The sequence below is a fragment of the Girardinichthys multiradiatus genome, chromosome 24, assembly GCF_021462225.1.
Source record: "Girardinichthys multiradiatus isolate DD_20200921_A chromosome 24, DD_fGirMul_XY1, whole genome shotgun sequence".
Taxonomy (NCBI): Eukaryota; Metazoa; Chordata; class Actinopteri; order Cyprinodontiformes; family Goodeidae; genus Girardinichthys; species Girardinichthys multiradiatus.
In genome coordinates, this window is record NC_061816.1 from 11,377,803 (window position 1) to 11,405,611 (window position 27,809).

Here is a 27,809-nt window from a genome sequence, read left to right on the forward strand (position 1 = left end):
GTATGCCAAAATCATCCGTCTTAAGACAATAAAAGACCTGAAATATTTCAGTTAGTGTGCAATGAATCTAAAATATATGAATGTTAAATTTTCATCATTACATTATGGAAAATAATGAACTTTATCACAATATGCTAATATTTGGAGAAGGACCTGTATATCCGACCAGAAGTGGCATTTTTTAAAAACAATTTCAGAAATTTATATTACTTTAATTTCTTTGTGTTGACAAAGTTGACGTTAAACATCCATCAATCCAAATATGTCAGGAATACAGACTACCATGTGAGTATCCAATTTATTACTATATTTGTGTAAACACAGCGATCCCATGTATATTAAAGCCCTTTTAAAGCTATTAAAGCTCTACCTTCCAATTTCAATACACAAATAAATGGAAATCTATTCAAGACCACAAAGCAAACACTCAAATCAGGTCAATATACTATTTTCTTTGTTGAACATCTTTAATAGAATAAACAAATAAATTATGATTTCCAAAAAAATGTAGCAAAACATCTTCGCAGCCATCTCCCTGACTCATACCTCTTTCCTGCTTTCCACCTCTCTTTGTATGCTCCCATCTGTGAGATACTTTGCTTCATCTCCTGTTATATCCATGCATACACACACACACTTATGCAAACTCTCACCTCCTTTGCTCCCAACCCTCCAGCTGCAGCCCCAGTCGGCTCCACACAAAGGCAGGCCAAATGTATGCTAATGAGAGCCAGGCCAATGGTGGAGCCGCACTCGTTTGGAGAGGAAATGGCTTTCAATAATGGCGGCCCTCGGGGGGATTTCGCACAAAGTTCAGGCCCACTTTGAAAAATGCATTCAATTCTCTGCTGTGTCTGCTCTCTTTTTCTCCAATGTTTTTCCCTTTCGCTATGGAAAAAAAAAGAAAAGAAAACCCATTCCCAGAACATATTTGTATCCAATCCTCTGTTCAGTTTGTGTTTACGCTCATGACAGTCGGAAGTGTTCGAGGCGACCGAGGAGTTGTAATTTATCTTTACAGAAACATTAGAAACAAGAAGATGCGCTGAAGCATGTCAATTGTTCAGTTCAGGCTAAAGCTGCTTAAAAAAGGACAAGAACCCAATTGTTGTCTGAAAATCTAATCATGTAGGCAGACGACTTGATGGCTGCCATTATTAATAATATTCTAGAGATGACACTCGAAATTTAAAATGTAATGTTTCCATTTCTAATTCAGCCAGTGATTACTTTTTAATGATGTGGAAATAATTTCAGAAACAGAGAAATAAATGCCATGCACGATTTTCCGGAGCTCACAATGAGGAGCTATAAATTGCATAAATTGTCTGAGAAACAGTTAAAAATGCAACAATAGGTTTAGTGATTTGAACAGAAATTCTGACAAGAAAAGCCTATTATTTCTACAGAAATCTTGTATTACAATCCTAAAAGGAGCCTGGGTTTGTTTTGAGGAGTTAAAAGTTTATCCAAATCTCCACACTTGGGGCTAAACAGTTTCCTCTGTCCTTCTGCTGCTTCCTCCTCATTGCTTCTCCGTTTCCCCCCGAACCAGGGCTGATGTCTGTGCTCCCTGGTGCCTGTCATATCAGGAGGGGCAATAACCCGTGAAATAACTGTTCTCTCTCTTCCCCTCAGTCTCTTCCTCTGCATCCCGGTGTCCCCCCTCTTCCCCTCAGTCTCCTGCTCTCACTTTCCTCGCACCACGCCGCTCCACTTTGCAGTCGAGCCGTAACGGTGCCGTTTGCTCGGCTGGTGCATGTACACACACTTACATGAATATGTGTTGTTGAGCTTGGACAGATGCGTGTTTGCCATATAATTTTTACAAGATGACGGTTAAACAGAGGGACAGTACATGCCTATGAGAGAGACCCTCCTGCCTGCACCCTGCTCTCTGGAGAGCTGATCAGTCCTATTCCTGGGATGAGTAGACACTCCCAAGGCAAACACTCCAGATTTAATTATAAGCTCCAAAGAGGATTAGTCTACACTACTTGTGTGCTTGTGTGTGTGTGTGTGGGCACACACAAAGGCACAAAGACAGGAAATGGTGCGACGTACAGGAATAAAAAAAATAAATACGTTGATCTCACCTGGGTTGTGAATTGTAATCCAGATCTGAATCTTCGTACCGTTGCCTTTGCTGGGAATCAGCTCCTCTGGGTGCAGTCTAAGAGAAAACACAGGGCAGGATATGTAAGATCTCTTGTTCCAACACTGAACAATCAAAGGCCCTGAACCCATAACTGCCTCTCTGGAAGTGGTTTAGGCAGAGAAACAAAAATTGTATTAATGGATTCCAACAGCTTATGTCCTTAGGCTGCATGTTTAACCTCAGTAATGTTTCAGTAGTCCAGTGAATTCATTCATATAAAATATTTAGATCATGCATCGTTTCATGGATAGCCTGGAGATTTGTAAGCATAAACAGAATCAAGATAATCAAAATCCATGAAATGCAACATCCCACGTGGCACCGTGCAGGAACTCCTGTGAAGAACATGTTTGTGTTTTATTGTCGCCGTCATGTTATTTTACAGACCCACATAAAGGAGAAAAGGCTGGATCTCACTCAGTTTGCCACCACCGACAGCTAGGCTCAAAATTATTTACAACAAGTTTCTTCTGACGTGCAGTAATATTAACGTTTTGGAGTGGCCCAGCCACAGTCTTGACTTGAACCTAGGAGCAGGGATTCAATTCTGACTCAATAACATTTACAGTATACATACGCTACATCATAATCAGCTTTTTTTATTCATTTTAAATGTCTGAAGAGGTATTTAAAGGCATCCCAACTTTGGAAACCCCTATAACAGAATCTCTGGAGGGAACCAAAGATTAGGGTGATGGGAAAGAGGTCTCCCAAACTTGAAGACTTGGGAGTTTATTACTAAAGGTCATAGATACCACTAGAAGGACACATAAAGCATTTATAATAAACTTTTTCATTTATTTTTAAAGTTATAAATACTCTGATATACCTCTTTTCATTATATTATCATTAATGAAATGACTGTTGTCAATCAAATAAAATGTTGAGTTAAATAAAAGAAAAATTAAAATCTATATCAGCCAGGGGTATAAATAATTTACAGCCTTGATGTATGTATCTTGCCTAAACCACTGCAACCCCCTTCCTTGAAGGTTCACCAACATGCACCATGAAACCCCTTGCAGATGGTTACACCGTTGCAGCACATCTGGTGTTTGATCAGCCACAGAGGGCAGATGTCATTGTAGCGCTCATTGACCTCCACTTAGTATCCATCACTGTCTGAATTAAATTTGGGCCACTAGTGGTGCCTGAAGCATGAGTGGACCTTGGGGCCTGGCCCTAGCTTTCCAAACTCAATCATACAGACATAAACCATTGTACCCTTCTTAGGAACATCATCTGGTCCTGCCATCCCCTGATACGCTGTAAATCTCTGAGAATTGGTTCAGAACATAAAAGCTTTTTGAATCTAGACTAAAAACAACAAAGTCATAAAATATAGTTTCCTAATCAACATGTTTGTTTCAACCCAGCAAAGAATTAGTGAAGAGATAAAGCTAAAAAATAACAGTGGTGGGAGTTCATGAGATTATTACAATAATTCTGCAGAACAACATAATCAATCATGAGAAGAAAGTACAGGTGCATCCAGGTAAACTAGCGGGAACTTGAATAAATACAATAAAAACGTTACAGTTTTATATTATACAGATTCAGTATGAGGGATATAAGCCTTTGTTTCAGTTAATTGCGATACCCACGGCTTACAGCCAATGAAAACCAAACATTCAGTCACTCTAAACCACCAGTACACAATCAATCTTTCAAAAAGGAAAAGATGAGCTAACAATGTTCTGGGAAAACTAAAAGTACAATTTTTTCAAATAATCAAGGCTTTAAAAGTCAAAAGCATTTGCATCTAGTGCAGAATACTGCAGTTTTCATATTTCTCTGAACCAACAGAGCCATTAAAAAACACTAACAAAAGGAAACACGTTTCATAACCAACAATTATCTAGTTTAGAATGAACACACAGTCTTAGATTTCAAACTAGAAATCATAACAAAAAATGATCAACTGCAGCCCAAATATCTTAGAAACAGTAAATATTCCATCTATTTACTGGCAGGAATTTCTGAGGCAGATGGTACCTCATTAGCGCTCCGGCTGCACATTATATTGTTTAGCAATCGGCATGACAATATCGGTATGTACGTTGTTGTAGTTGCAAAGGAGTGCAGGAGGCAATATTCGATAGGATATATATTTCAAGTGCTATGCATATAATTGGCCTGTCGGGCCGACTTACCGCCTTTCATCAGGTATGGGTACCTGACGTATAGATTTAGTGGTCATGATGCCAGATTAGACAGAGTGTTGGGGACATGGTGATGAAGGAAAATGAAAGCAAAGAGTCAGGAAGAAGTGGGTTAATTGTAATAGATATTTAGTCATGCAACCCTACTTGGCACCTATCGGTTAACTGCTTACCAATCATTTGCAACTTGTCTGTCACTGTTTCTGTTTTCCACCAAGTACCCAAAATGCACCACATAAGCCTTTTAAAAGTAGTGAAAGGTTTTCTCAACTACTTCCTTTTTTACAACTAATTGAAGTCTCAGCCAGTGCTTATTGAAGCAGTGTGTTCCCAGCTGGTTTGTCTGATAAGTCTTAACCAACTCTGATGATATGACAAGGCAATTTGACTAGTACTTTTCTCTTCCTTCAAAATAAGAGCCTCAAGCTTCGAAACAACAGATTATTATGTCAAAGCACCGACCTTCATATGCTATGCTCAGAATGGCTTACACTTTATTGGACAAAGTTATGATGACACCTAGATTGGCCTTTGATGATAAATATTGTGGTGATTTAATCTTGTAAAATCTCTACACCCCTAGTCACTTATCCTAATTGCAATGAATACCAAAAAGTACTGTGATAACATTTTAAATACTTGAGGGTGAGCCACTGCTGGAGGTAAAGAGGAGAGGCAGAAGGACAGAGATAGATCTGGTAGTAAGAAAACCATCTACATAACAGTATTTACTGAAAATGTCTGACATAAATTATTGCTATAATGGCCTGATAACTGATATTTACCGATATTTTCACACTGTAAAAAATGACCCCCTCGCTGTCATTGCCTCTCTGCTTCAGTTAAACACCCACAATCCTGCCCTGCATTTCTGTCACATGACCAAATACCACATGGCCAGCTTCCTCCCACGCCCCCTCCTGAAACACACAAACAGGAACAAGATGGAAATAAACATTGGCTTTTAATATTGGTTCAGTTGTACTCCAACCATGACCGACATAGGGTGATACCGAGGTCAATGCCGATATATACCTAAATCCCAGGATTTAATACCACACAAACTACAATAAATCCAAATGACACCATTAGGGACCAGATGATAGCACCATTTTCCTCTTGCGCTCGGTTTAAACTCATTGTGCATGTCAATGCAGCAGTGCCACATTACCAGATATCATTAGGATGTCTGTGTAATGTAGGCAGCTCTAATGTGTCTGAATGAGAGCCAGGAAGTAAGAGCACATCAGAGGTGCTGCTCTGTGCACCAAAGAGGCTCTGTGCTTGTGTGTGTGTGCTGTGTGTTTACAACAGCATTATGGTAGTGTGCAGTTTTAGCATGATGTTAGGAGTGGAACACTCCCTCTTTGGATAGGAGTCTGTGTGAGCGACATGGGGGCCATTATGCAAAGAGATGCATAAAAGAGGCATTACTCCCAGCAAGAAGTAGGGACTCAGGTGGAAGACCTTTTATGTGTTTCTTTATGTATTGCATGATGCAGCGCAATAAATCTTCTACGCATCATGTCGCTGAGTAAGAGGTTATACCAACAGATTGATGAGGACAGGAGGAAATGTAGGTTTGGATAGAATGATTGAAATTCTTTGTCCATTGATTGTATTACCATAATAGCCTGCAGCCATAGGTCTGGTTGATCTCCTTATTGATGTTCACACGCACACACACACACTCAGACAAATTATGCATGTCTGTCATTTAGATGGTTTTCAAGCAGAAGCCCATTTCCCCTAAATTAGTCAGGTTCAGTGGCAAATCGTGTGCCTTGAAAATGCTGCTTTGGTTCACCAGGACACATACAGGCAAACACACAAAACAAGCCTCATTCTCTCCATGGCAACTGGTAAAATGGCAACGTGAAATTCATCCTGGTTGGATAGAAAATCCAGCAGGAGAGAGATCTGAGGAGATGGTCATGGAGAGCAGAGACTGAGAAAGGTTAACTGCACTTCATATGCAGAAAGTGAGTTCATGTCCTCATCCTGAACCTGATGACATCAGGTGTTAGTTTACTAGTGGAAAAGTTAATGTCTTCTGCAGACCGTGGTTAACAGAGAGCGAAAACACACAGATGATGGAGAATTTCCTATTTCTCATCAGCGTCATATGGTAAAACACTTTGAGTTCACCACATCTGTCTGCATGAATTTCTCACAATCAGCAGATTTTAATAGCTTCTTATCATGGGAAAGAAACTGAGCTCAAATTCAAGAGCGATCTCCCTCTTCTCAACTGCATGATTGTGTCGAGTCACTGGATGTACTGCAGTTCACCAGCTGCCAGCTCTCTGACAGAATGCTTGGCATGTGTTCGAGTGTGAATGAGCAGAATGTCACTTTTCCATTTTTTCAAATTAGAAAAAGCTCGGGCTCGAAAGGACCAGATGACACGTGCTAAAGGTCCCAGCTTTGCCGGCACAGCTGTCTCATTCATCAGAAAGTATTGCCAGGGTTCAGGAAATGAATTTCTTGGAGCCCTTTTGGCTGTGCCGTAAATTTGATACGCTCGTATATACAATAAGCTGCGGATGAGAGTCCAAATGCTTTGAAACAATGCCTGAACAGAGCTTTTTACTCTCCGACTGAGATGCTAAGGCGTTTAACTGTCGTTTCTGCTCAAATGGCATAATTAGCCTCCTGTACTGCCATCTATCCATCCATGCCTTTCCTCCTCGCTCCATCCATCTTGGATGCTAATTAAGCATGTATCCCAGTGTGGAGCCTCCGCCTGGCACCCCCCATGCCCGCCTCCTATTGGCAACCTCAGCACACACCCCACGCATCCGTCTGGCACCATGAGGCGCAAGCCATCCGATGTCAATCCACCCCCCTCCCTAAAGATTGCTGGGAAGGGATTTTGGAGACCCTTCATCATCATGTGAGAAGATGAAACAAACCAAGAAGAATAGAAGTGAGCTGGCACAGATGGGAAAACTAACAGGAGTTTAAATATTTGGCTTGTGCACAGGGTGGGAAAACAACACAAGAACTTGTAGGCCACAGTTATGCTAAATACTACTGCCACTGTTTGAAACGTAGAAAAGCAAACACTTTGTTACAAACTAGTTGGATTTTTAACTGAATTTAAACCTAAAAATGTCAGACAAATCCAATACTGTGCCATCTTCATAGGAAGATTTTTTTTTCCACTATTTTATCCTTCATTTATCCAGGTAAAAATGTCTTGAGACTAAAATCTCTTTTTGAACAGTCAGAACACAGAAGGCAGTAACCATAACGATATCTATTACAAAAGCCCAGAGGAGCTCCTTTACAGACCTCCGGCACATTGGACAGTCAGTGTTCAAGCCGACCCAGTTGAGAACCAACTTAAAGCATTTGCGACAGGTTCAATATGTTGTAATCTGTTTTAGAGCTGCAACTAACAATTATTTTTCTAATTGATTAATCTGTTGACAATTTTAATTAATAATTGTGTAGCAAAAGGTGCTTAATAGGATAATTGTTTACAGTTTAAACCATGTGAAGATGCAACTGTGCCACTGTTCTGGAAAAAGGGTTTTTCATCTTAAATGCAAAATGTACATATTTTTTGTACAGTTTTGGCCTAATTTCTGCTCTGAATGGGTTATTCTTTCAGCAAATGTTATGTTTTAGAGTCTATTTACTCCAGTAACGATTATTAGTTGCTAAATTACTTAACGCTTATTTCAATAATTGATTAATCCGATTAGTTGTTTCAGCCTAAAGCTGTTTACCTAAATAGTTTTGTCAACTGTGTCAGAATTTGCTGCATTGATAATAATAATCACCTCTTCAACAGCAGTTATTGTGCTGTTGAAGAGGTGATTATGCTTTCCTAGTTTTGTATTGTCTTGCTCTTCTTAACACCCAAAAAAAGCTGGGTTATAAACGATTTATGTTCTAGTGAGGTAGCTTGTTGCCACAGAAACCGACTAAAAATCAAGTTTTCCTCCAAAAGGTCAAAGTGTCGCTCTCATGTTAGTCAAGTCTAGCATGTTGGCATACAAGATTATGTGGAATTAGGAGACTGTAAGTGTGTATCTCAAACAGGAGGCTTACTTGCCCTCCAGTGTGCACTAAACACTCCCACACCTGGACCCAGCTCACTCAGAGCTCGTTAACAGCGGATGGTAAACAAACACACATCCACACACACAAGGGGAGCGAGGGTTACACACCCTGTGAGCGGAATGCAGTCTATTTTGGTAATGGGCCAATCTGCTGGTAATTGTCCTCATCGTTAGTGTTTGTTTAGGTCTAAACTCCTGACCTCAAGAAAGATTTTCACATTTTATAGTAGTTGGGCTCAGAATCTGGCGAGCTGTGTGTCCATGTGTGTATTGGGGTTTATTCTCTACATGCAAGTATTGAAATGGAGAAATGTAAACTCTCATTAATGGCTCCATAAACTCTGCTCTCTGTGTCTGAAATAGTTTATTTCTGGTCAAAGCTGTTTAGGAGAAAATGTTGTTTTTTTTTCCCCCGTGGAAGAGTTGATCACATTGTTTGAGAGTGGACAAACAAACAGGGAAGACCGTTGCTGTGCAGCCAAAGAAAACATTTGATTTATTTAAGCAACCATTTGAAATAACATCCTTGAACTGAGCTATTTATCTCTCTATCCAGTCTGAACCCTGAGCGGATAAAACATCTGTGCTCTCATGGGGTTACTCTGATTGTTTGCAGCTTATGATACAACCTTAGTCATTCCAACAGGGAGCATGCCCGGGTCTCATGAATCTGCATGTGTGAGTGTGTGGCCATGGCAGTGGCCATGGGGTGCTGTTTATTTGCTGGGTTTGTCTGCCTGTTCCTGTCTTTCTCTGTAGATCTGTTTGCCTCCCTACTGTTTGCTGTAATAACATCCCAAAACGCCTGCGAGAGCATGTAGCTGCATGTGCACGGCTTGTTCCACACTTCCTTCTTGTTGTTGGAGCCCTAGTAGGTTTGTCATGTTGCGTGTGAACGAGACACTGAAGGAGTTTCAGTTTATTCTTAACAAAAGCGTGATTTAATGGTTGTGTGTGCTTTAAACTTCAGCTCACAGAGATATTCTGCTAGACAGATGCTTGCCCTCCAGAGCTGTCAAATCCTCCTTGTTTTTGCTCTGAGAGAGCATCATAAGGCTAAACAGGCGGTCGTCTCCTCATTTCAGTCACAGATTTGAATATGTGTGGGTCATCACCACCAGCAGTCTAATATAGTGGATCCACTACCCTCAAGCTCCCAGAATATCTTTAGCTTGATCGGTTTGACCCACAGATACTTTGATGCAAGTCCAGCTTTAGTAACTCTGAGCTACAGCAGGTCAATTCATTCATACAAATATAAAATATTTTCTGCCTGTTTTTCAGTCTCGTTTTTACTGCCTTGAAAAAGTATTAGTAACTGATGAAGTTTCTCACGTTGCCCCCTCTTACAACCACTAAACCTCAGTGTCCTTTACTGGGATTTAACATAGTAGACCAACACAAAGTAGAAGATAATTGTCAAGAGGAAGGAAAAACAAACTAACAAACAGAAGGCTTTATGTTTAGGGTCGCTGACTCAGTGGAAGGGGAACCTTTGCCCCCGTCTCAAATCTCTTGGCAGCCTCTAACAGGGTTTATTCCCAGTATCTAGGTACATCTACCCATCAACTCTGACCAGCTTCCATGTAGAAAACATTGTCCCTGACCTGTCTGGTGTGTTCCCTGGTCTTAATGATACTGTTTATTCTGAAATGTTCTATAACAACTGTCTGAAACCAGAACAGATGAATTTACACTGAAATTAATGCACTACTTTGTGTGTTTTTAACACATACAATCCAAATCAAATACGTTACAGTTTATGATTAAAATGTGAAAGTTCAAGGTGGTTGAATACAAGCCACTTCGGTTTGGTTGCAGTGATTTTAAAATCTACAAAGTTTTCTTAGATAAAACCTCAAACATGTTCTCAAGTTATGGACTGCAGAGCATAATCTCTACCTCAAGGACAACTCTCTTCAGCTCCTTCTGGCTTGGAACAATGGATCTTCCTTTTGCAGGATGCTCCACTTGCAGATGTTTGCCAGGCCACAGGCCTTTTGGCCCATGAGGTTTTCTTTGCCTCAAAGCTTACTGCTGGCAGAGCTTTTCTTTATAAAGCACAGCCAGATGAGAAAATCCCAGATTTGTCTAACAATTGCTTTCCTCCTTTGTGATGAAGACGCCTGTTTATTGTTCCAGCCACCCAATTTAAGCATCAGTTTGAGGAAATATCAAAGGCAACATTTGGATTTTCTGCTATGAAAAATGGTCAGACAGGAGTTACATTAGTATTTTTAAATGTTAAATAGAAGTTCAAAGAGTTGATGAGAAAAGGCTTCTGTTCCTTTACATTCGGATGTCGTAAAAATATGTGGAAAACTTTGAGGCATACCAAACTGATGGGGTTGAAAGATGGAAGTGCAACCTTCACATACATTCATATGTAGCAGAGCAAAGCGAAATCTGAGGAGAGAACAAGCAGGACTAAGGAGGTGAATGGGGAGATTTATATCAACTTGCAGAAAGATCACACTCTGCAGTTTGCCTGTAGGCCGGAGACAAGCTGTGGGAATAAAGACAGACACCAAATAAGTCCTTAAAGGCCATTGTTGGCCCAGATGGAGAAGAGTGGAGGGGGGGAGGGAGATCAACTGGGTGTTGCACAGCATCAGAATGAAGTGACTTAAAACAAGGGAGGAGAATACAAAGCCTCTGGGCTGAGCTGGAGATGCAAGGACAGAGAGGAGGAGTCCGTGGTTGGAATCCCTCATTGTGACTTTGCAAAAAGTGGAGAGGGAAGAAGGTGATGTCTGTGTGTGGGAAAACTATTAATATCGGTTGGTAGAAACGTAAAGCTGCGATGTTCATGCTGGTCTTTGTCTAACAGGAGCGAGCTTAGCTAAAGCCTCAATGAAACTTTCCATCAAAAAATAACAACCAGCAAAGAGCAAAACAACAGCAAAAGCAGGGACTTGCAGGATAAATAATATGGAAGTGATATTTTGACCTATTAACATGAATCTGCTATGAGCCTGCTTCTGATCGCGAGTTTGGGTTTGGTGTTTCTGGTTGGAAAAGAAATAGTTTGGTCTAAAAAGCTAATATATAATATACACCTGAAAACTTCTGGTACCAAGCTTGATCCCTATGCTGGTGGGACCCAGGGATGCCCCTGGTCTCTGAGTCTGATTGTGGTGTTCATGGTTCAACGGGGTCTGGGCGACCTCAGGGTCATTGCCTTTTCTGATATCTTGTGGTTCTGTCTGTATCTTGAAGCCATAGCTTTTGGCATGCACTGGATCGATTTGCCATATTTAGGATCAACTCCTGTTAGTCTCACGTTCTCAACGTGAAAAGATGGATCTCTACCTCCAAGGATGGAAGTCAGCCTGCGTCTCCACTGGAGGAGTATCTTGTTGAGGGGTTTTGGTAGGATTGAGCAAAAAAAAATGTGTCGAGGGATTTAAGGCCTTGTTTGCAGTAATGTGGGTGATGCTCCAGTCTGAGCCTAAAAACAAGGCTACTTTCCAACCCTCACCTATGGTCCTGAGATAAAGATTGCAGTAGAGTTGCTGCTCCTCCAGGCTCATCTCACTGGAAGGACAGCCTGTGGTAGACTGAGAACTTGTTTGAAGGACTACATGTCCTTTCTGGCTCGAGAAAACCTTGGGATCATCTAGAATAAGCAGGATGTCTCTGGGATGAAGGATATCCAGGTTTTCCTTTAGGAGCCGTTCCCTTTGTGGCCCAATTTCAGATAAGAAGACGACATTGGATGGATGGTTGGAAAATGCATTAAATAAGACTAAAACCAGTCTTCATTGCCTTTGTCTGTAATTTTATCGATTTACTCTGAAGTATTGATGCTTTTGTCCATTTATAATTGAGCATGTAGGTTTACAAAAGGAAAAGATAGAACTGCATGAGTGCTTTGGGACATTTCATGGCATATTTTGTCTCTTTATTCTGCTGTGGAAGGAGTCATGAATTGAATCAATTGACGTATTTCCAGCTGACAAAAGCTCCTGTTTTCTCTCAAAGATGAAACCTGGCACGCTGGCATGGGTTTTTAAAGGCGTTTGATGGGCAAACAGTACCCAAATGGTATGAGGCAATTTCACTTGCTTTTTAGAATAAATCAATTTGTTTAGAGAATATTCATGAGCAATCATTTCCAGATAATGCCTTAACCCAGGAATGTTTCAAGGTATTGGTGCAAGACGCAATTACATTTGCAATGCAGAATGAGGAATTATCTCACCTGAATGAAAAAGAATTAAATGAAGTCTGAATACCAGAATAAATACCTAATGTGAAGGGATAATCTCTGCAGCAAGACTTTCACTTCATAATTATCATCCCCACCAACATTTTCCAGTAGCTGATCACACAGTAGCTTTCTGGGTTATTCTGGGGAGCATGATCTAAACACTAACTTGTGGCTTTCCTGTGCAATTTTATAGACCAGAATAGCAGTATAGGGACTGGGAGTCTTTAATCAGAACAGGGCTCAGGTTTTGAGCTGGGCCAAGTGGAGAAAGTGCAGGAGAGACTGTTCAACTGTACGAAAGCAATCTGGGGCCTAGAATCAGAAGACTACATTTTGTGTAATTGGTGAATTGAGGGGTTTCCTCTAAAAAAAAAAAAAAAAAAAAATGATTTGGCTGCAGCCTCATGCAGTGAAATGAACTTTGAAAGCAGCTTCAGTTTGGTCAGAGCTGTGGTTTGAAGCCCTTTTCATCAACTCTGTGTGTGTGTGTGTGTGTGTGTGTGTGTGAGTGCGTGTTGACTTCTACTGCTGTGTTAAGGATGTGTTTATATGTGTTTGAGGCGTACCACCTCGTAAAAAGTCTTGTTATAACAGAACAATAGAGCTAAATATGTGCATGATGGCTTTCGTTTACTGTGTTCAATTATATACTAAACTTACTTGTGTGTTCCTACATGACTGCACCACACCAACTATTGGTTTTAAAAACCCTGATTACTTCTGCCTCAATCAGAGAAACATCCCCAGAGCAGCTGCTGCCTCTCTCTTCCCCACCTTCAGTATGCATAAACTAGCATCATCCCACTCACTGTGGAAAATTGACATTTTCAACTTTATTTTAGACAAAGCTGATAATTGAGTTGCAGAGAGTGGAGCAGACAAGGGATTTAGAGACGTCACATATGCGAGTTTGCATGCAGTTATGTTCTTGTTACTTCCATATATCTTTGACTTTAGCTTCATCACAAACAGTATTTGGCTCCAACCTGCAGAAGATCAATATTTTATTGCTTTTGCTAGAGCTGATAGTAGGGCATTCAACTGAAAAATTGGCACAATACAAAAACCAACTGTGATTTGTGTGACCATCCCTGCCGATCGTAGATGAAGTCAATAAATATGCACGGCTACAGCAGGATTTAGTAAATTCACAGGAAAAATATTATTTCCCCAGTTGACTGGGTGTTTAAATGTTTTTGGTGCCATTTTTTGTTATCAAAAGAAATCAAACGAAAGAGAAGCCTCTGAGCCCGGGGTGGGCGGGCCAATGTGTGTTTTTGATTGACAGTCAACCCAGCAGGGGAGCCGAGGCACAACAACGACCTAAATGCCACTTACAAGCTGAAGACAAAGGAAAATCTGTTAGCATCAGTACTGAATATTAACATTCACACAAAACCAATGTCACCAGCTCATTTTTCCTACGGTTGCTGACTATTTGCATCAACATGGGGCTCAGGTGCAAGATAACACGCGCCCATCCGTGTGAATGAACAGCAGACATGACAACCCTGATTTGGATTATTGTTTAAATGTTGAGGGTAATTTTGGGTGTGTGAGTGTTTTGGTTAATTAGAGTGTTTTGTGGCTCGTCGCCAGCATCAGAATCGTTGACAGAACGATGATATTTACTGCTTCATCCTAAATGAAATGTTTGTTTTGGCAGGAAGCCATGGTATAGGCTCTATCTATGTAGGCAGTGCTTCAGCCGCACATGAACTGGATAAAGGAAGTACTGCCATAAAACCTAGGGAAATAGACTTGCCTGCTTCATTTATTTAAACAGTTTCTATCTCATCCTACTAAAATGATGTTAAAACCATAGAAACGTACAAAGTTATGACAAATATTTACATGCAGAGTATAAAATGAGCATATTTTCTCCCCTCCCTGTCTGACATTGAATATGGCTTGTCATGTTTAGCATAACCACACCGTTACCATGTCGTGTCTAACTGTAGCTCTGCACTACTGTCTTCATATTTGAAGAACCATAATGTTCTAACCTCTACGCCGCCACGTGCATTGTCTTCTGTCTGTCTAAGCAGGTCTACAAGACAGCAGGACGGGCCTGCCAGCGCCTCGCCTCTGCGGGTACCTGAATCCTTTGTGAGTCAACCTGAACATGTCAGATTAAAGTAATGATGGCCTGTCACTGACATGAAAAGGTAAACAAACTATACATCATTATCTCACTATAGGACTGTGGGCGCAAAGAAAAAAAATCATTTGGGGACTAGCTTTAGGCCATGATGCACCCTGCACAGTTTACCACACATGTATGCGTGCATGTGTATGCCATATATCACGGTGATAGGCGGGTGCGTGTTTACTTAATGATGTGGGGGTTTATTTATGAAGTGATGGCCGACATGTGGGGGGAGGGAGAGATGAGGGAGAGATTGAGACAGCCTGAGGATGTGACATTAAAATATCATCAAGGTGATGGATGTCCATGTACAAAACAGAGAGAAGTACAAAAAAACCATCTGCGTGGCAGATGATGAGTTGAATCTGGAGTTGTGTGAGCGGAGCGCTGCGTGCATGTCCTCTAATGACTGAATGTGTCTGTGTAAATGCAGTTTTCAGTGGCTTCTCTGTGCATTTAAGGGGGTGTATATGCAACTACTGTTGGTTATGATGGAAATGGTAATGTCTGGATGACTGGTAATGCCAGTCATTCAGTTTAAAAAACTGAATGTTTTAGCAAAAATATTTTATTGCTAAGATTTAATCACTATGAAGTCATTTTATTCGGCCTGTACATCAATGATGTCCAGTAGCAGCCACTAGAGGGCAAACAGTTGGACCAGTACCAAAAATACAGCTGGCAATCAGGATTTTGCCACCTTAGTGTAACGATTCCTTAAGTAGTGGTGAAGAAAAACATTTAGCACAGTTATGGATCTTGGAATAGCATTCTTCAGTTCACCTAAACAATTATTCTCCACCAAAATCTCCTCCAGTCTTATGGTTGATGATTGTGTAGGTTTGCAGTACAATCACAGAGGATATTCAAAATGTTAACATTTCCAAAAAACAATAAACAAAAACCTGTCGTCTACAATTTCTGGCACCCGGTTGAAGACATGGAGGAAAGATAAAATTGCTTCTTCATCCAGCCTCGTTTCATTTTTAATCTAACTAAAAACTATTGTGTAGCCATTTCCTGACCTATGAAGATCCTTCCTGGGGAGGCATCTTCTCCCATCTTAATGATTTTCAACAGTAGCTAGCGATTATATAAATAGTGTGATGCAGTGAAACTGTGGTATTTTTCCTCATACTTGTACCGTGAAAACTGGGGCCATTTATATGTTTGTGTTTTCTCTTTAGGGTCCAAAACTAAAACTGGGCCCTATAATAAGTTCTGCCTCCTAACACTGATTGGGCCCCTCCTGCAGCAGTGCTCCTGATCCAGGGACACAGTCCAGAATATAGTTAACAAAAATCCAAGTGCTGCAAACTTTGTGAAAATATTTAACCAGGATTTTAAATGGGTGACATCGACCCAGCTCCAATAAAAGCTAAATGTTGATTCTGTCACAGAAACTTCACTTTATAATTGTAACTTCAACAAATTTTACGTAAGTCTTGTCACTACAGACTGCTGGGTTTACCTACTTTTAGGAGGTCTGTTCTTCATTTATTAATGTTTCCACTAAGGTTTAGCTTATTTTATGAACGCATTTCAAAAGTAGCAAACACTGATATCCAGCATAAGTGGACCGCTTGAATATTGTGTTGGTAAACATAAATACCAACTACTGCTGTCAAGTACATTTTAATTAACAGGTAAAGGAACTGGGGGGGTGTTTAACACACTCCAATTACTAAACAAAGAAGAAGTACTACCTTCTTCTCAGGACCAGCTTCTAGAGTAAAGTTTTACCCGTTTTGTCCATCTTGGTCCTGGTTCCCAGCAGTGAACACTGACCCAAAACATAAATGGATTGTTACTCATTTTAATGCATGAAATATAATCTTGGTAACCTATGTATTGATGCCTTTATTCTAGTTCTACCACAATGTTGAAGCACAATCTAAAATCCAGTGTGCGTTCTACAAATGTGCAAAGGAAACCACTGCATAATCAGAGAAGAAACTGTAGGAAAAAGCTGCCACAAAATCAGTTTCTGAAATAGTTCTTCCCAATTTATCTCGTGGAACAAAGGAGATTAAACTTGCCATGTACTTTACAGCTTTAATTGGCCATCAAGACATTACAGGAGCCTATCATTAGCATATAGAGAAAATAGACCCAGTGAGTGCGACACTGTGATTGGCATAATTACAAGGATGACCTATCCACAGACAGGGAAACATGGCGGAAGGGTCAAATTAGAGACGGATAGGGATACAGATACACAGACGGAGTGAGGTTATAGGGAAGAAATGAAGGGGCATGAAGTCATTTCTGAGAACCGTGAAGCAGACACTTTCTAAGATCTGAAACGTCTCTCACAGGCTGCTAAATGAAGAGAGCACCCACAGTCTTTTATTCTCACTTTTGTAAGCTGCCCTTATCTTCTAACTCAGGAGAGCCAAAGTAGACATACTCATCTCTTTCAAACACATAAAACACTCAGAGGAAGAATGGTACTCCTGGCCTTGTGTGCAGGGTTGGAAAACAGTTGTTTTACGTTTCAAGGCTGCAGATATAGGCGAGCATAAAAGAGCAGCGCTGCGTGCCGGAGGTGGCGGCGGAGGTGACTGCTAAAAGCCTGATCAAACAATGCTGATGCGAGTGCCTCGCTCAAGTGGTCTGCATTTACGCTTCACTCGTACCACAGACAGAGTGAAAATAGGCAAAGGTGGAGGAATATCCTGCTGAATCAAACAGTGAGAGCGCTGGTAGCTCCCCTCTGTCAGCAGCACATGCACAAATGGACCGAGTTCTGCCCACTGTTCGCCTCTTACTGGTAGTTTATCTGTATAGCTTTATGTATTTAAAAAAATTACAGTTAGAATATATTAAGATGAGAGGATTTGTCTGACAGGAAGAGAGGTAAAAAAGAGCCCCTAGGTTCAGGGTGTTCTTCCTGTCCTCTCAACCCCCAGCTGTTCACGGCGGATGGATGCACCTACCAAGTCTGGTTCTGCAGAAGGTTCCTTCCTGTTAAAGGAAGTGGTTCTTCTCCAATGTCCCCCCATGTTTACTCAGGGTAACAAATCGCTGTGAAGCCAATTAGCAACATATGATAAACTGAATTTGACTGGGTTGTTTATTATTGGACTGGACGTAATGAGATCTAAATCTGACTATATGATTGTTTAAACAATGAAACTAAGCGGTTTTTGTTTCTCCCACCGAGATGTTTACCACGCGACACCGCATACATGGACATGTCCAGCAGACCCTCGCAGAGTAAAGTACGCCTGACTCTGTGGGAGCCTTAATCCTATATCATTCCAGCTGTTTGCTGAATGCGTTGAAGAGATTAACGTGCATTAATTTAAAGAAAACACCTTAGGTTAACATAAGAATAGACACATTTTTATATTTTTCCTTCTGGTCTACCTAGTATACAGTGTCCTCAATGTTTTACTGTTTCCATTCACACCATGAATGTGAGCAGGTTTGTGCGACTGTAGCAGGAGTGTTTCATTATCGGGCTCCTCAGGGGAGGAACCTGCTGAGGCTTCTCACTGTGGACGCCACTCTTTTTTTCTTGGTGTAAAGAAAAACATTTCTATCAGAGCCTGCAGCGCATGCTTGCTGCGCTTTAATTGCATCCAAGTTTCAGCGCAGGCAGAGTCGTGGCAAACTGAGAAAGGAACACAGGGTGCACGGGGTTATGTGATGACTGACAAAGCCCTGCAGGCCTAAATGAGGGAACGTATAGCATGCCTGATGCCTAATGAAGACTGATTCACAGGACTTCATTGCTCAATAAACATTAACTACAGTAGGTGAAGAGGGGAGCACAGCAGGAAGCAGGTTGTGTAAACTGATTGAATATCGGCAACGTCGTCAGTAAATCCATCTTATATTTCCCACATGGCTATGCATCTGCCTGTGCTCAGGTGATTACTAAATGATACATCAATCTAGGTCTATGGAAATGCCTTTACAGATCACTGAGGGTAGATGAAGAGGTTCTGATTGGATCAAAGTGTGATTTTCTGCATCTTTGGGCTCACCGTAAAAAGAAGTCCTTGTTTAAAATGGATGATAAATGGCTATAGATCCTCAGGCGGAGAATGCTGAGTTTGCGAGTGTAAAGAAGTAAATCAAATGATTCCTCAGGCTGGATCAATGACAGTTCAGGGACACTTAGCTGTGCAGCTTGGTTAAGAGGCAATGAGCAATCTGGCATTTCAGGGAACTGTTGCTCTTGTCAAAACAAGGAGGAGGAAAAATGATTAGATTAGAGAGAAAATATACAAACAAAGAGCTGAGAAAAGAGATGAAAACAGAGTGAAAATAAAACAAGACAGGAGTCATGAACTGGAATATATCCATGCTAGAAGATCCCAAACATTCCAACTCACCCGGTTCGGGTCGTACTCCAGAACTCGGCGTCTTGCTGCCTCCAGCTCCTCATAACCCGGAGCCGCTCGGGCCTGCTGGTACTCCCTGCGCAGTCCCTGGATCCGTTGATTGCTGCAGAAAATAATTAGGCAGACATAAGGGAAAATGATTAATCAAGACTTTGAGGCCGTGGAGCCTGGAGTTACAGAGTGAAAAAGAAAACAGGTTAAGGATGATGTGTCTGATGCATAAAGCTTTATTAAATTTACTAGTTGTCTTTCTCTTTGCACTGACAGCACGGGAAGGCGAAATACTACAAAGTACAGCCTGCAAAAAACACATCAGTGCCTGAAGAAAAATCTCTACAGCTGACAGTGAAAACCAGGGTGGAGAAACGGTAAAGATACATCAGCACCAAACTCAAGTTAAACTGGGCTAACAATGAGGAAAACAAATGAATGAATAAACAGAGGTACATGTGTGGTGTCAGGAAAAGGACAGAATAGGGACAGAACTTAAAGGGAAACAACATCATGCCCACTGGACCTTAATGCCAGATAAGCTTCACACACCTTAGAGTACAAGTGTAAACTAGGGTGGGAATGCACACACATGGACACACTAAGCCATCAGACCAACAGTGCACACCTGAGCAAACACAATCCCAGTCTTTCACCTGCGTTAACTGGCAGAAGTAGCAACAAGGTGTCCAAGAAGTTAAATGACTGACTGAGAACTCTGTTATTTTCTCTTGCTACTCTCCATTTATGCATAGTTTGCAATTTTTGCTTTCATTACCTTTTTGCATGCTCTCTGTTCTTTCGGTCTTGTTTTTTTGTGGACAGAGCAATACCTGCCTGCACCTCTGTGTATTCTCTTTGTTTTTCCTGTCATAGAGGAAACACCTGTGTCCTTGTGGTTCTGTGTTTAGATATTGTGGTACTGGTGGCCTTTATTGACAGTAATCAGACAGGAAATGGACTGAAAGGGGTAAGACATGCACCAAAGATCTCAAGGTAGGAAACTGAACCCCAGACAGCTGCTCTGCCTCTGGACATGGGGCAGTGGCTCTATTGCTACACCCTCACAGCCTTATTTCTGCATTCCTTCTGAACCACTTCTTCATTGTTTACCGTCCTCTATTCACCTAGCTGGCTGCAGATGGCTGCTCATACCGAGCCTGGTTCTACTAGAGGTTTCTTCCTGTTAAAAGGAAGCGTTTCCTCTCCATTGTCACTACATGCATGCCAACAAGTCATCAACTCACTGTTCAATTCCTTTTTAGCAACTAGCATTGAATGATCAACTAAATTTGACTGTGTTGTTTTATAATTGGACTCAACTGGACTGTATTGTATTGTATAAACTGGGCTGATCTCAATTGAACTTAGACCAAATTGGATTCTGAATAACTAGATATAGTGCCTAAAGGAAACATTTGTTGTGAATTGGAGCAGTATAAAAAACTGAATTGAACTGAATCACTTACTGCATACAAATATTCAAAGAATCCAACTTTCCAAATCAAACACTAAAACAGCCAATCAGGAAAGTCTTTACTCAAAAAAACAGGCACCTAACCTCACTTCCAATAGTCTGACTGGCAGACAGATAGTGACCAAAATGCAGTAAGGAGGAGAGAGCCCAGGCGAGAGACGGAGCTTCATTAGTGAAGTACATCGCCTACATGCTTAAGTCTCTCTGGCGACCCTGTCTTTAATTAAGAAATCTTTGTGAGTGGGTTTTTGTGCGCACGACTACAATCTCAAGGTTGTATAAAAGTATGTACCCCTACGTGTACAAGCATCGCTCCTAATTTGAAATGCGGGACACACGGCGAGGACGTGCCTCAGACTGTGGACACGTACACTCACTTAATGCAGCCCGTCTTCCAGTCGTCTCACTGGGGACAGGCAGGCTGAGTCACTCAAACTTCTGAGCCACTATGTTTATATTCCAAGTGTTGCTCCCATGCTGCACAAATGTGCTCCAGCAGAGTCTCTGCTGCCACAAAACTCAGCCCTGATTTTCTGCCAAGAGGGGGCAGCTAAAAAGTGCTGCAGTGAAACGCCTGTGCAGATCTTTCTGCGTTTTTTAAATTCACGTACCAGTATCACCTCCAAACACACACAAACAAATAAACCCATCTTCAGAGAATAGATGCAAGTTGTCTTTTTTTTTTTTTGTCATGCCACCCCTCTTCCAACAATCCCATTAGCCAATCCCTGGGCTCGTAATTAGGTCTGCCATTTTGATTGAGCGCTCGTGTCGCTCTCCAAATGAAACAACATTGTAATTATCTCATTACGCCGCGGCCTCCATCACTGACAACGCCAAATATTATCATATTAATGACTGAGGACAGAAGCTGATTCTGGGTAAAACATTAGTGAAGAGTGATTTTGGAGAGGATGGAGGTGGCTGAGGTGTGTGAAGTAGCACTTTGATGGGTGATCCAGGTGAAAACGATGTGTCTGTGTAAACACATGCATTTGTAGGTCTTATAGAAGTGCATTTCAGTAAATTAGAATATCACCAAAATGCTTTCTTTTTTTAATTGGCTGTATAGAGCCAATGAAAACCATAATTTCTGCTTCTCATGGAATTAGAAAATCAAATTTAAAAAATATATTTTAACAAAGAGACTGTCCACCATCACAATGAGCCAAAATGATTCATTGCTAAGTAAGCTGCCTGTTAGAGTGCAGTATCCAAGCATCTAAATGGAATGTTTAGTGGAAGGAAGAAGTTTGATAGAAAACGTTCCCAGCCCAAAGCTATTATCACAGCCTTGAGAGGTTTATCTTTTTGAGAGTTTGAAGGAGATTCACAGTTGGGGCTTCAAAAGCCACCACACAGACTTACCCAGGACATGTGCTACAACTGTAACATTCCTTAAAACCTTCAATGATCCAGAAACAATCTCAGAAGCATCTCAACTGGGCTAAGGAAAAAATCAAAGTCCCAGAGTCTGGAGCAAGAGTAAAAGACCGCCATGCTGACCTGAACCACATCAAGAATCTATGGGGTATTGTCAAGAGGGAGATGAGACACAAGACCTAACAATGCAGAGGACCTGAAAGTCACTAAGAAACCTGGGTTTCCATTACACCTCAGCAGAACTAAAAGGCTGATCACCTCCATGCCATGCTGCATTGATGAAGTAATTCATGTAGAAGGAGGCACAACCAAGTATTATATATATGCTGTACACTAGATGGATATACTTTTCAGGAGGCTGCCATTAGTTTTTTTATTGGCCTTTGGAAATTCTCCTTTTCAGAGAAATTCGATTCAGCATTTTCTTCAACTGTAAATAAAACTCAAAACGTACCAGTCTGTGTGTAACAAATCTATATAATATATGAACTTCACTTTGTTTTAAATTGTATTACTGAAATAAATTACATTTTTGATGTTTTGATTTATTAAGATGCCTCTGTCTTGCATATGAAAAACATGGTGAAAGGTAAGCCACTCTGTTGTCATCAGCTGCAGACCTGAGAACAACTGTCTATGCTTATGTGATACAGTAGATACTAAGAGCTAAACACAGTCTGTGCTTTTTTACAACATTAATTTAACCACATAAGTTAACATGTCTTCAGGAGGACAGTTTCTATTCAAATGCCCCCTTTAATCCACATTTCAGAATGTCTGGTTAGGCAGGCTGATTTAACAGCATGCTGGCAGAGAGAAAAGGAAGGGGATTGTGATTAAAGGTGGAGAGAAAGAAGACGAAAGAAAAACAAATCAAACAGCAACATAAAGGCCAATACAGGAACTTAGAAATGCCTAGAAGACTAAAATGACTAGTGAGGACAAAACCGACAGTTATGTGAGAAAAACATCCTATCCTGCAGTGTGAGCCTGTGTGAGGGCAGACTAATTAGGAAGCGTGGCTGCTGTCAGCTGATTTAGTGACTTGTTCTTGCTGTGTCCAGATGATTGAAGGAAAAAGTTGAGGCCAGGATTGTGTGTGGCTTCATGCTGCAGTATTGAAACCAGACTTGGACACCAAATCAGAGAAGCTCAAAGCTTTAAAGAAGGAAGGAACCTTACTGGACTGTACACAATATTCCTACAGTTTATCTGATTCATACACAAACTTTGATTAACTTTGGTTTTTATATTGATAATGATTCCATGGCTTTAGATTTCCTATGTTAATAAATAATTGTTTTAGTGTTTTTTAAGTTTATCAAAGTTTTTAGGAACCTGAGGACTAAATATAATGTGACACAGGCCAGTTTCCTCACCTGGCCACTAGGCTGGATGAGGACCCACCACCATGTAAAGTGAACAGGGAGTAAAGGGAGGTTAAAAACATTCCCACTGGTTGTTATGGAATAATGCAACAATAAAAACTTCTGTCCTACCATCACAAATGCAAACTCTACTTGGCCTTTAACTGGAACGGTTTTCTTTGGTCTGACGAGACTACATTTGACATTTTTTGGCATTAAATATAGCTCATGCACACAGCTAAATATGGTGCAGGATCTGTGATGCTGTGGGCTTTTTTATACCCAAAGGCCCAGGGAACATTGTAGCAGGATAATTATAGAGAATATATATGGTGAAATCAACACAAAAATGGTTTAACAAACAACAACGTTCCTCAATAGTCAGCCCAGTAAATATGTGCCTGTGGATGTTAGCAGGCCATACTGGTTAAATTAGAAGTTGGAAAAGAGGCAGATATGACAACCTAATCCTAAAATGTATCGGACCGAAACAACAGCTGCATGAAAATTTTCTATTTTCTAACCAACTATGAATTCTCTCCTACCATTCGAGCAATCATTACCTGCTATTCAACCAATGCAGAAATCGTGACCAGAGGCGCCTGGAACCTTCTAAAAAAAGATTTTGTGATGGTATAAAGCTGTAAAAACACTTTCAAACTCAGTAAATCCTGCAAGATGAAAGATATGACTTAATTTCAGAGAATAAAAAGGCAGAAACAAGCAGAGCTTAATGCTAATGATGCGTTTTAAAGTGAGCATTTTGAATCGCTGGCTGACTGCTAAACATGGCAGAAAACCACAATATATATTTTACTGGGAATTTCAACATCTGTCTTCATGGGAAATCACTTTGTATGTCTGCTGATCACATTGCTTCTGTCTAGATGCCAGTACAACTGTATCTTCTGTGTAGCAGGAACAAAAGAGAGCACTCCTGAGGAGCTGTAAAAACGTCACACAAAACAGGATCTAATGGATTGTGTAGCATTGTCTGATAATATTTCAGTAATTAGTCACACCTGTCTGAAGTGATTTAACATATCTTCTTCCTTGCAGTGTCAGGTAAACTTAGAGGCATGTAATCCTCCTGCCATTACTTGAACCATGGCGGAAATGCACTCCCAGATGTGTCATTTACGTAGCCTACAAGCTCACCTTCGGCTTGCTTTTCTTAGCACGGCGATGGATTTAACAACACATTTCTCACAAGCTTTCACATCTCTGCACTCTGGCCTCTCGTTCTCTCACTTCCCTTTCATCTCGTCGCCCCGTTTTCTTGCTCAAGCTACAAAGACTGCCTTCTGGCTAATAAAATTTGACAAGCATAGCCAACCTTTTTTCTCCACAGGTCAGCCTCTAGCAAAGCTCTAATCAAATGTGACGCTCATCAGTGTACACACCTGCCATTGAAGGCCTAATGAAAATGTCTGACGGTAAATTAGGAAGACAGAGCTGCATGTCCACTCACTGTTGAGAAGCAAAGTAGGGAGCGCACCAACATGTTTCAGTTAGTCAAACTTTGCAATCAGTGCACTGATGCAGAGACACGTTTTGCAACAAAGATATGCTGCATGTGCTGGCCAACTTCTACATGTATTATAATGAGCACATCTGCAACAATATCATTAAAACTGTAAGAAGCAAAAGAAAGTATTGCCTGCAGCAGATTTAGCTAACTACTTGTGGACTATAAGGTCAACTACAGACTTAAAAAGCTTGCATAAATGTACAGCATATCAGCAGTAAGCTGTAATTTGTCCTGCAGTGGTTAAAACCTCTGCAGACCACACACGGTATTGTTGCTAGGATACACTAGGCTTCCGACCCAATATATTACATGTTAGTGGCAGTGTCTATTTCTGACTGTGTGTGTGTTTAGTGGGTCTGGGTATTTTTACACATATATGACACTTTAGGAATCGGTGCAGGAGCTGAAACCATGATGGAAAGATGTCAGTCGGACAGGAATCTAGTCGGCCACATATAAACTCCTCTTAAAATGGCTTTACATTAGACCAAACAGTTATATTTTTGGCCATGATCACGTAAAAACAACTAAATTTAGTGGGTGGTTAGTTTATTTTTTCCTTAAGTCTACACTGCTGTGAAAAAATATTTGCCGCCTTACAGATTTCTCCTGTTTTTACAAATGATTATTTGTTATTGAGGGAGAAAACCTATCCAGACCAACGTGTTGTAGAAAGGTAACTGAATCTAGACCCATTTAGGGGTTCTGATCATGAACATCCTGTTTATTACCCAGCATCTCAATCAGATTGAAGTTCTGAATTTGACTGAGCCACTCCAAAACCATGATTTTATTTAGTTATTTTTTTAGCCAATCAGAAGTGGACTGTGTTTAGGATTATTGTCCCCCTGCATAACCCAAGTTGGCTTAGGTAGGTAGATTTGGCCTCTAACAGAACACACCTGTATGGGTGCAAATACTTTTTATTGGCTCTGTAGCAATAAAAATAAAAATAAAAAGACAAAAATAAAAGTTATGGATAATATTGTTTTAAATGTAATATGTCTTTAAATGTCTTTTTTTTTACTCATGGTTACCTGAGCCCTAATTAGACTAAGATCAGAGGCATAAATTGCCATTATGTAATATTTTGTAAACTTTCCCTTTAAAAATCTTCTGAATATTATTTAATAGCAGATTCATGTGTGAATTTATATGCCTCTCTCTTCAAAAATTTATATTTCCAAGCCACTTTTTATATATCACTGGATAAGCCATTTTGCTGTCAGAGCACTATTGAACAATGTTTAATTGATGCTTTCATTTGCATTTTTCTGATGAATAAAACCAGGAGGTGGCCAGGATTAGATGCAGATAGATTTAAAGCGTGTTTCTTAACCTGGGTGTTAAATTTAGCACTTCTGTCTCCAAGTCTTCCAGTCTGGTGAAGTTGGAGCTCAGTGTTCCTACTTGATGTAATTTACCCTAAACTCATCAGAACCTACAGCACAACTCCTCCTTTAAAAACAGCGCACGGTTTTGCAGCACTGCAGATGCATTTAACTATTGGTTTTATTCTCGAATTCCACTTGGAAGAGATAAATCTTTTTTGTCCACCATAATTTAGTTTTATTATCAAGAAAACATGCAGTGTCACTGTCTTTTAATTCCATTATTAAAGATCTTTGTCTGTAGAGATACTGATACATGTGGAGTTAACAAGCTAAAGAGTGTTCCTCATTCATCATGTTGATCCTTAAAACCACCCTGTTTAAATGATGAGGGGGAGAAACAGGTGACACATCCAGTGTAACTCAGAAACAGAGAATATGAGGGAAAAATGGAGGACAGGGAGAAAACAGGCTGGTAATGAAGTAGCCAGCAGTAGTGGATGAGAGCTAAAGTGGTTTAAGAGATCTGTCAGGCTGCTAGACTGTGGCTAATTATCCCCCCTCCTTTTTATCTGCATCTACTCCTCTGTCACTTCTTCTTTCTCTCTTGAATTTACTCTGCCTCACATGTTATGTCCTCTTAGTTTTTTTTCTGGCACTGTCTTTCTCTACTCTCTTCTCCAGCTTTCTCTTGTCTCTCCGTCTGTTGCTTCTCTCCATTCCCATCTGTCTCCTCCCCGTGCCCAACCCCTCTCTTCTTTTTCTGAATTGTCTATTTCTGGATGAGATTGGGTGTCTGGGGCTTAGTGTTTGATTTGCAAGTCAATAGTAATTTCTGTCAGGGAGTTTAAGTTGAGGGAAGTTTTAATGTGGCCTGTATTATTTCACACAGGAAATTATGAATTTTCATTAGAATCCTCGGTGGGTTTTCTAATTTTTTCCCTCGCTCACATACAAAAGTAGCTGCGAGTTAAGGTTTCAAAGCCCTCAGCAGTAATAAGCAGTATGTCTGCGAGCCTGAAACCTTTGTTAGACTTAAAAAGAAGCCCTATGACATTGAATATTACACACATATAATAGGTTTTTCCTCAAATCAATAGATTTTATCATTAAATTACTTTGAAACACTCCAATGTTCCTTTTTGACATAGCATCATGTGGCTATTTAAGCTGAAATTTGCTTAAAAGTTAGAAAAATCAATCTCTGAACAGTGGATTTAATATTCATAAACCACCAGGACTTGTAGCTTCCTGTACATCATGGCAACCAGCTCTTTATAGACAAAGATCTTGCTTGTAAACATGCATTAGCCCCAATGTTTTCTATCTAGCTCTGTGGTATCTACAGGCTTTCTACTGGATTTACCTCCAAGTTCTGGAATGGCTATAAAAGAGAGGATTGGATCAGTGTCTCCAGAACCATCTCTGCGGATGTGTTGGGTCATAATCCTGCTGGAAGAACCAGTAATGAGCCAGTTTCAGTTTTCTGGCATAACCCACCAGGTTTTTACTGAAACTGCCCTGGTATTACAAGGGTTCCTGATGTCATGCACTCTTGTAAGGTTCCCTGGGCCCACGTCATCACAGATCCTCCACCTTGTTTAACAGTTGGGCGAGGT

The 27,809-nt window shown here is 40.6% G+C and overlaps 1 protein-coding gene and 1 long non-coding RNA gene across 4 annotated transcripts in view; one reads left to right on the forward strand and one right to left on the reverse strand.

The window, feature by feature from the left end:
* LOC124861753 overlaps nt 1–27,809 on the forward strand; it is a 92,758-nt gene that overhangs the window by 61,275 nt on the left and 3,674 nt on the right. The window contains exons 3-4 of one of the 2 annotated variants that reach the window (XR_007036735.1): nt 14,655–14,774; nt 19,378–19,478. This is a non-coding gene — a long non-coding RNA (uncharacterized LOC124861753). Of the gene's footprint in view, nt 1–14,654; nt 14,775–19,377; nt 19,956–27,809 lie in introns of those variants that run through there. The other variant, XR_007036734.1, reaches the window with a different exon arrangement.
* Nucleotides 1–27,809, reverse strand: part of pard3ba (par-3 family cell polarity regulator beta a) — a 178,517-nt gene that overhangs the window by 16,697 nt on the left and 134,011 nt on the right. For both annotated transcript variants that reach the window (XM_047355690.1, XM_047355689.1), the window contains 2 exons: nt 19,102–19,213; nt 2,097–2,173 (listed from right to left, as the gene is read on the reverse strand). In XM_047355690.1, the coding sequence (XP_047211646.1) occupies nt 2,097–2,173; nt 19,102–19,213 (189 nt within the window). The remainder of the gene's footprint in view (nt 1–2,096; nt 2,174–19,101; nt 19,214–27,809) is intronic.